General features: G+C 33.0%; 1 protein-coding gene across 1 annotated transcript; it reads left to right on the top strand.

Annotated features, from left to right (window-relative positions):
• The first annotated feature begins 8,071 nt into the window (after positions 1-8,071).
• Positions 8,072-10,014, top strand: LOC126727255 (CBL-interacting serine/threonine-protein kinase 11). The gene has a single exon (XM_050432842.1). The coding sequence runs from the start codon at positions 8,357-8,359 to the stop codon at positions 9,656-9,658; it is 1,302 nt and encodes a 433-aa protein (XP_050288799.1). The 5' UTR covers positions 8,072-8,356; the 3' UTR covers positions 9,659-10,014.
• Positions 10,015-10,567: the final 553 nt, after the last annotated feature.

The following is a 10,567-nucleotide window of genomic DNA, read 5'->3' on the forward strand; positions in this document are numbered from 1 at the left end:
TCCTATCTTTTACTCAGAACTTAGATACGACTTTCGAGCTTGGGCTTGAGTCTTTTACTCAAAACTTAGATATATATTATATTATCAAATATTAAAAAACATGACTTGTCGAAAGTGTAAAATCATAATGGTTAATCCACGGCCGTTCAATACACGAAATGTAATAACCTATGGATGACTTTTGTTTTTTTCATCTTGCCCTTTCGATTAAAGAAGGAAAAAACTTGGAAATTTAAAAAAGTTACATTTTTGTTTTCCTCTCTCTAATCAAATGGTTGAGACTTGCATGGGATTTGCCGATTTGGATCCTTGTTAATTGGCAACCACACTCTCAAATGTTGAGCACTGAGCAGCACAAACCCAATCCATGCCTAATCCCTTTCAAAATGGACGTACAGTATCCGTGTCATTTTATATTTTGACGTAAACAGCCCATCAAATCAATAATAGCGTGTGGAGTGGACAGTACAGGCTCTTCAAGTCCACAATCGGATTCAATATATCTTGAGATTTAGTAACGGTTTACCCAAAAAAAAAAAAGAGATTTAGTAACCAGTGGCCTCTAATTATCCCCCCAAAACAAAAAAATAGACTGCCACTTACAGCCAGGGCCGGCTCAAGGCCTAGGCAAGTTAGGCCTAGGCCTAAGGCCCCACCAAAAAACAAAAATTTCCTTGAAAAAAAAGGCCCCATTTTTCATAGTTAAAGGCCTAAATTTTTATAAAATTATATATATTTTCTAAAGGTTGCATATTTTTTTTATTAGTGATGTACAAATTTTATTATTGGCTTACCAATTGTCATGTTATTAATCACAAAAAAACGTGATATAAACATTCATTAGTTAAATTGATGAAGTTCACCAATAAGAGACAATATCACATTATATTTTGAACATTTTATAGTACTTTTAATTAGCGCATTTTTCTTTTTCATTTTTATTAAGACTCTCAAAGTACAAGATCAATAGAACCTTAACTCAATTGAAACCCTAAAATATTTCAAAAAGATGTTGCAAATGTGTTAAATCATCAATTATAGATTAATCTCCCCTAATAGTTTAAGACTTTGATTTTTGTAAACTAATATCCTACAAAACTATACACCAAATAATATCTATCTCTCTCTCTCTCTTAAAATCAAAATATAAAATTAAAAATTAGATTACAACTTTATTTAACTAGCATCATCTTATATCCAAAATAAAGTATCTTTTTCAATCGCAATATATTTTTATTTCTTTTTATTAATATTTATAATTCAACTATGATATTCAATTCTCTATATGAAATTAACATTAGTCTAGTTGGTATTATTTATGTATTTAATGTATCAAATTAACCTTAATTTGATTAGTATTAAATAATTTTATTTAATTAATATTTACATATTAAGGCCCCGCATAAATTTTTCGCCTTAGGTCCCAAATTATGTTGGGCCGCCCCTGCTTACAGCAGGAGCCACATATATATCTAGTTGGTGACCAACCAGAGATATACCAAAACACCTTTCATGCTATGCAATCGCTGATCACGAGAGTCGGAGAGCGAGAGATCATACAATTTGTTTCATGGCGTGGATTGCTTGAAGTTGATGAGGAATGGACGTGAGACATTGGATTGGATTGGATTGAAATATCGAATATCGACGAAATCATCGTCACATCATAAAGACAAAATCCAAGAAAAAAGACATGTAGGGGAATCGAATGGAATTCACGTGACTTATCTTGTGAGTGTCCTTTTGTTGGCTTCTGTTCCTTTGGATTTTCTGCCCTACTACCACATGTTCTTCATGCATGTACGTTTGAACATTGAATGCTCGTTTACTTCAAAAATATCATAGAAGCAACAAAGAAATATCATGTACGTTTAGAGATTTCTAGTATTGTTATTTAAGTGTTGTAGAAATATATATAAATTAAAAAGTGTTGTAAAAATACATGTTTCAATATTTAAATATTGAAAACTATTGTTTAAACATTGATACCAAACACCCGTTCTCATTGACAGCCACTTAAAACTCAAGGGCCCAACTATAGCTAGATGATGATGTGAAGGGGATTTTGATCCGGACTTGTACTTGGTTTCCGTCCATGAACAATGAAAAGTAATTACGACCTTAACTTTTGAATGCATGGTGGCTAAAGACTGTGGACTATGGTGATGTGAAGGGGATTTTGATCCGGACTTGTACTTGGTTTCCATCCATGAACAATGAAAAGTAATTAGGACCTTAACTTTTGAATGCATGGTAGCTAAAGACTGTGGACTATGGTGGGGTTTGAGACCAAAAATGTCTTTCACTTCAAACTCCAAATTAATTATCTATTATTTTTCGTATTAAACTCTTTTAAATTTTACAAATTTTTCCAAAATGCATCTTGTATATGTTTCAAAAAACCCAAATTCGTATCAAATCCTCCTGTTTATCTTTTCATAAGTTTGGTCAAAATCAAATCAAGTCAAGTTAATCTAAAATTAAACACCTAATATATTGTTTAAAAAAAATTAAGTATTCTACACTAGATTGAGTAATATTTTAAGAGAGACATATAGACACAATTACTTTTATAATATAAACCATGCCATATTTTGTGTAAAGAAAATTAATAACTGGGTCGGGTTTGGAAAAAAAATTTGGACAGAAATTCGTGTTCACATACTTAAAATTAAAAATCCTTTCAAAACCCTAATCAAACTCATCCCAAATGGAATTAAGAAGCAAAAAAACTCAAAACTGTTATTATTAGAGTCGGTTTGGGTCCAAAAACTCGCACAACTAGACACATTGCCACCCAGTGTTGAGTGAACCCATAGATAATTACTTATCATAACCTTGATCTGCCCTCTAATTACCACACTTGCAAATTAGCAAGGTACAGTCATTCAGAGGGTCTCTCAGCCATACTATTATCACAATAATTAAGCCTTTGTTATTAATGTAACTACTATTACTTATCCAAAAAAAAAAATGTAACTACTATTAAGACATATATTCCATGCTTTAATTTGATATTCCATATATCTTGATTCTTGAACAATGCCGATTGCCTAACACCTTAATGCTTGGCTGAATTTTGGTCACTTTATTACCTCCTCAATAATGGAAAATATTCCCAAAATCTTATTCATCATGCTTGACCGACGAGTAATAAGTCTACTATCACATCAATTTTTACAACTTTGATTACAACTCAACTATTTGACGAGATGTAAATAGTAAAAAAAAAATGAGGGATCTAAATGAATCTATAATTTCACAACTTATAAGTAATAATGTGAACAAATTGTGAAAATAATTGTAGTACTAGACAGAAATAGTTGAAGTACCGACTGCGAAATTTCTGACATAGGGCACATGAAATGAACACACATGGCAAATGGTAAGATAATTTTTACAAATCAAACGAGAGGTAGGCCACCAGGTGGGATAACAAAAGCAACATCTGCGAAAGTGTTAATATATTTATTTCCATACCGACTTCATCATCTAACCAAAATTTAAAAAACTAGAATATCACTGCCAGTCAGTCAATGATGATGCGCAGGCAGTGAATGCAAATCTACTGGTAAACCGTAAAATGCAGTAGCAGACAGTCCAACTTGATCCTCAACACTCTAATGTCGAACCTAATGGTCTTTTATCGGTGTAAGTTTTGCTTGACCAAAGATAGTATATTATTGTAAAAATCTTATAGTTCAAACCAGTAACAGATATTGGCCGTTCATCCATTATTCAAGTCATTAATATTAATTTTTTTTTCTATTTTATTTGTTTTTTTTATGAATAATGTTAACTATACAAATTTTTGTATTAAAAAAAATTTACAAAATGCTGATTTGATGAGTAGTTATTGATAAATGAAAAAAATGATGTTAATAATAGACTTAGATAAAAACTAATAAAAAGTTGGTCAATTTGTAAAAATATTATAAAACAATTTGTAGCTGTAGCATTAATCTTTTTTTATTATTTTTATTACTATTACTAAATAAATAAATAAAATGAACCGCAAATACAAATACAAATACAAAAACTGAGTAGTTAAAAAGGAGATTAATCCGCTAATTCCACTCTTAAGATTCATTCAATCCTTGAAATGATTCTCTCAATATCATGTAAATTTTTGAAATAAAAAACATCAAATAAATTTCTGTGGTGGAACAAAATATCTCAAAGTTCAACCAACTGTCAATGTATAAAAATAAAATCTAGTATATCCTTTTACTAGTGCCCTCGTCATGTTAGACTTCACTTTATATCCTATTATAAATTTTTTGAAATGAATCTAGTTACATATAAGCAAGGAAATGAAAATTTTATACACATCATAGATTTTTTTTTTTATATACCAAATATATAAAAGTTTACCAAAAATTTGAAATATAAAATTTTATACACATTAAAAAAATTTAATCCAAAAATGTCCTATTATATATGTATATATATAGAACATTTTGTATCAATATTTTAATTAATATTTTTTAATCATAATTATGTCATTTTAATCATAAGTAATATTTTTTAGAACATTTTGTATCAATCTTTTATGTAAAATAATTTAGAGATTATAGGGTTATAGTTTATTAATAGTTTTAAAAATTATGAAATATTTAATTCTTTAAATAAAAAAAAATTTTAAAAACAAGGAAAATTAAGAAGGATTACCTGTTTATACATTAAAGATATTGAATTATGAAGGTCAAGCTATCAGCAACGGCAAGTCGTACCGAATGCACTAGTATGTCCTTAGTCCTTACTTTGTGAAATTGAAATTGTTGACTGGCAGTCTAGTCTATAACCGCTCTTATTACCAGTTGCCACACGTTTATCACACAGCGGCCAATATTTGCACGGTTTTATATATTTGGCCAATAAGATTGTAAAGTTTTTTATAGTTTCAAATTTCAAATTGGCACTTGAAAAGCTGCCTTATTAATATTATCATACTTTGCTGTTTGCATAATTGTCAAGTGGAAGACTCCCAGGAGACAGGACAGAAATGGACCGCGTTTTTTTTTTTTGGTTTAAACAAAGTGTTATATTGGAATATCATTGTTTGCTTTTGCCTAAAATAATAGCTCGACACTCTTTTCAATTGGGTGTTGAGAAACACTTCAAAATTTAAAAAAAGTGAGTGCGCTGGCTGGTGCTGAAAATAGTAAAATCTCTATCATTTCTTAGACTAATTTTCTTGATTCTTCCTTAGTTCTTAATTTAGACACCTTCTTTACTTACCTACTAAGTAATGAATTTGTTCTTATTAACACAGTATGGTAACTGTAGTACAGTTCCCTTACTAATTTCCATTATATCCGCCTGATTTTTTGAAATCGAACAATAGTTTAGGCATATATATAGAAATACAGCAAAGAAATAGTTATTGTTAAAGCTTCTTAGTGGTTCTAGAGCCAAAAACTATTCCACAACTTTTTGCTATAATTCTATCTTAGTAGACGGTGAGCTGTTGTTTGTTACTTATACATAAATCTACAATTTTTTCTTTACCATACCCTTCGCCAAAAAAGAATAGTGTTAATAGCTCGTACTACTAGATTTTATTTTTAATTTTTTTAAATTTTTTTTTTTTTTACTTCTTTTAAGGCAACTTCATTAATTCTCCTCGTGTGGTAATTCACAAACAAAACGTGGCAATTTCTTCCACTAAAATCTCTATCATTTCTTAGACTAATTTTCTTGATTCTTCCTGAGTTCTTAATTTAGACACCTTCTTTACTTACCTAATAAGTAATGAATTTGTTCTTATTAACCCTGTATGGTAACTGTAGTACAGGTCACTTACTAATTTCCATTATATCCGCCTGTTTTTTTGACATCGAACAATTGTTTAGGCATATATATAGAAATACAGCAAAGAAATAGTTATTGTTAAAGCTTCTTAGTGGTTCTAGAACCAAAAAATATTCCACAATTCTTTGCTATAATTCTATCTTGGTAGACGGTGAGCTGTTGTTCTTTGCTTATACATAAATCCACAATTTTTTCTTTACCATACAGTTTGCCAAAAAAGAGTTGTGTAATAGCTTATGGTACTATTTTTTTTTTTTTTTTACTCCTTTTAAGGCCACTTTATTAATTCTCCTCGTCTAGTAATTCACAAACAAAACGTGGCAATTTCTTCTACTAAGAGTCTGTTTAAATACAATTTATTTTTACTGAAAACTGAAAACACTATAACAAAATAATTTTTAAAATTTTTAAATGTGTGAATAATACCATAAAACCCACAGGTGTGATGAAAAGTAGGGGTGTCAATTCGGGTTAGCGTGTCGGGTTCGTGTCGTGTTGAGGTAGGGGTATTCGACTAAATGGCTCAACCCTAACTCGACCCATTTAATAATCGTGTCATGATCCTTCAACCCTAACCCGACCTGTTAATAAAGCGGGTTGACCTGTCCCAACCCATTTGACACACTTAATAAACAAGTCGTGTTAGGTTGACACGAATGTAACACAACTTATTTCAACCTGCATAATATTAAATATAACATTGATCTAGAAATAATTTTTTTTACATCCCAAAAGTTAGTGCATACACTTCAAGTCTTCAACCCACATTCAAAATAATATAGTTCAACAAAAATATAACATTCATCTAGAAATAAGATTTTTACACTCCAAAAGAAGTGCATACACTTCAACCCAAATTCAAAATAACAAAGTTTAACAAAAATAAAATAACATAGCTCAACAAAAATATAATATCCTTGGAACTCACCAAATGCTAAGTATCAATATTAAAAGAATTTGAGCAAACAGTAGACTAATCCTGACTATGACCACAATTACCATCCATAGATTCTTTGTTAATGTCCAAATTCATAACATCTTTCACAAGCTCATCCAATTTCATTTGTGCAAGTTTTATGCCAAAAAAAAAAAAGGTATTAGTAGTTCTAGGGCCTGTAAAGTTTCAATTTCCAATTATATCCCTTGTAAATTTTTATAAATGCTCACTTTTCTTTTTAAATTTAAAATATATGTTGGATATAAAAGGTATTTGATAAATCTAAAATAAAATAAATATTTATTTGTTATACGAGTTAAACGGATTGTGTCAAAAGGGTCATTTTGGGTTGACACAAATAAATTGGCGTGTCAAACGTGTCTATTGCGGGTTACGCGGGTTGACCCGCTTATGACACTTTTCTTATCGTGTCACTTTCGGGTCAACTCGTTTATGACCCAAACCCATTAAGGCCCAACCCTAACCCAAAAAAACCCGTGTTGGGTTCGTGTTGTGTTCGCGGGTTGGATCGAACATTGACACCCCTAATGAAAAGGTGTTGAAAAGTCAAATATATATGGCTACTGTTCATGATACTATTCATGAACAGTGAAATTTGTCCCCCTGAAACACATGCTGCAGTAGTAAAAAAAAAAAAAAAAAAACACACACACACACACACAACAAATGCCGAATCCAAACAGATAGACGCAAACGCAAAGCGCAACAAATGCCAGATCCAAACAGATACTAAAATCTGTTATTTAGTCAACATTTTCAAATGAAAAATGTTACCTTATATAATATTTTCATAATAAATAATAAGTAATAAGTTGTTATTAATTTAAATTTAAATTAGACATTAAATTACTTTTTTATCCACTCATAACTACCAATAAAAACCTATTTCCTAAAATTTATCATAAAAGTGTAGCATCATTTCTCTTCTCAAATAAATTGCTAAATATGAGCACAAAAATTTTATTTAAAAAAAAAAAAAAAAAAAAAAAAACACTGTCGCTTATAATAGTGTTTTGCCACACGCATCAGTGTAGATAGCGTTGAACCGCGGACGGCACCATCGCGGCAAGTGTTGAAAAGTCTCTGTGACCGTGTCCACATACAATAGGCAACGTGGATAAAATCACTGACAAGTAACTTAAATATCACACCTTACTGTCAACTTAGTTTTCCACATCTTATCTGACGCGTGGATAGCGTCACTGTTAACCATAATTTTAAAATTCAAACAAAAAGTAAAAACAAAAAAACGACCATAAAAAATTGAAATAAAGGTACATTCTTCCTAGATACTTCTTTAAAGAACTTGTTCCTCCTCTCTATTTGAACCACTCCCGAAACTTTCACCGCTAAACACGCATTTCAGTCTTCATATTTTTCTACATCGCTCTCAACAACAACAACAACTTCTTCAACAAACAAAACGAAAACATTTGAACAACCGAAATAATTAACTGTTTCTTCTACAAGGGACCTTTTTTTGTTTTCGAAATTTTTGCGAATTTGTTTTTCGTTTTCAGTTCTTTTTTCAAATTCTGATCGAACCACAGGTGTTCGATCTCTGGACTATTATCGCTAAATCTAATGCCAGAGATCGAAAATGCTCCCAACAACAATGCGTTGTTTGGGAAATACGAGCTGGGAAGGCTTTTGGGATGCGGTGCCTTCGCTAAGGTTTACCACGCACGCAATGTCAGTACCGGACAAAGCGTGGCGATTAAGATCATCAACAAGAAGAAGATCGCGGGTACGAGTTTGATGTCTAATATCAAGCGCGAGATCTCGATTATGCGCAACCTCAGTCATCCAAATATTGTCAAACTCTATGAAGTGCTCGCTTCGAAAACCAAGATCTACTTCGTGTTGGAGTTCGTCAAAGGCGGCGAGTTATTCGCTAAGGTCGCTAAAGGCCGATTCACCGAAGATCTCAGCCGGAAGTACTTCCAGCAGCTCATCTCCGCCGTCGGATTCTGCCACTCGCGCGGCATCTTCCACCGCGATCTCAAGCCGGAGAATCTCCTCCTCGACGAGAGCGGCAACCTGAAAGTCTCCGATTTCGGACTCTCCGCCGTCAAGGAGCAGATCCGACCCGACGGGCTCTTGCACACTCTGTGCGGCACGCCTGCTTACGTGGCGCCGGAGATTTTGACGAAGAGAGGCTACGACGGCGCGATGATCGACGTTTGGTCGTGCGGCGTCATTTTGTACGTTCTGAACGCCGGTTATTTGCCGTTTAACGATCCCAACCTGATGGCTATGTACAAGAAGATTTACAAAGGAGAGTACCGGTGTCCGAAGTGGTTTTCCTCGGATCTGAGGCGGTTCCTGTCTCGGCTTTTGGACACTAATCCCGAGAAGAGGATCACCATTGACGAGATGATGAGGGACCCGTGGTTTAAGAAAGGGTACAAGGAAGTGAATGTCTACGACGAGGAGGTTAAGGTGGAGGAGTTCAAGGTTACAGAATTGAACGCCTTTGATATCATTTCGTTCTCGTCGGGTTTGAACTTGTCTGGTTTGTTCGACGACTCGTGTAACTCGAGCGACAGTGGGCTACAGCGATTCGTGTCCACCGAGTCGCCGGAGAAGATCGTGGAGAAAATTGAGGACTTCGCGAAGGTGGAGAAGTTGAAGGTGAAGAGCAAGAAAGATTGGGGCGTGGAGCTGGGAGGGCAGAGTGGTAATTTGGTGTTTGGTGTCGATGTTTACCGGTTAACGGAGAAGTTGGTGGTGGTGGAGGCTAAAAAAAGAGGCGGCGACACCGGTTGTTACAAAGATATTTGGAAGAACAAGCTTAGACCTCAACTCAATGGCTTATCATTATCAATGGCAATGTCTCCTCCTCCTCTTCCTCAACCTGAAACTTCCCAGATTGCCGGTTGCTAGATATGTTCATTTTGTCATTCCCATGTCATTCAAAAACAAAACATTCATGATGAGGAACCCCGGAAATACGGGTGTTTTGTATGTTAGCACAGTGTAAAATATATTTCTAAGTAAGGTTATAATTATGGTGGTGTATTTCGGTGTTTGTGTTTATTTATTTTATTTTTTTTGTATGTGGAATAAAATATTATATCCCACTTAAAAAATAGGTCTAGTTTGTGATGGAGTTTCAGTTTTCAATGTAACAGCAGCTCTGTAGTTCTGTTCTGTTTCTGGATATCTTTGTGTACATGAGAACAACAACAGTGATGGACTAATTAATAATTACACTGATCGCAGATTTCTTAGTTCTCTTGTTCTATTTTTACTGTGTTAAGATTTTTGTTTGATTTCTGTGATTTCATATCTGAGTTCACAGACATGGGAATAGATCAAATCTTTGAAGGTTGTATCAATTTTATTAAGGAATATTGTATTTTTCTTGGCTTTAGTGGATAATAAAGATTATTCCTTTACCCCAAAAACAAAAAAAAACAAAAAAAAAGTTTTAGGCAAAGAAAGGGATCCGAAATATTTAAATAAAAAACAGTCAATTTTATGACTCATAAAGCATTCACATCTCAAAATTTTATCTCATCCTATTTTACTATTTCAAAAAGTTACTTTATCAATTATACTATACCATTTTACAATACTTTCAACATCCTAACTTTTGTTTTACAATTTTTTTTTTTTTTTTTTTTTGAGAATCAAATAAGTGAATTTTATTAAACTAAATCAAGATTGAATACATCATCCAAATTCGAGGGTAGTTTTTCCACCCATACATCAGTATCTGCAGATACAACTGCTCGTCTAGCTAAGGCATGTGCCAAATTGTTGCCCTCTCTTCTGACATGTTGGAAGCTA

The sequence above is a fragment of the Quercus robur genome, chromosome 1 (assembly GCF_932294415.1).
Source record: "Quercus robur chromosome 1, dhQueRobu3.1, whole genome shotgun sequence".
Taxonomy (NCBI): Eukaryota; Viridiplantae; Streptophyta; class Magnoliopsida; order Fagales; family Fagaceae; genus Quercus; species Quercus robur.

Excerpts from the sequence above, each read along its gene's own strand:
- LOC126727255 (XM_050432842.1), top strand. The coding sequence starts at position 8,357 with ATGCCAGAGATCGAAAATGCTCCCAACAACAATGCGTTGTTTGGGAAA.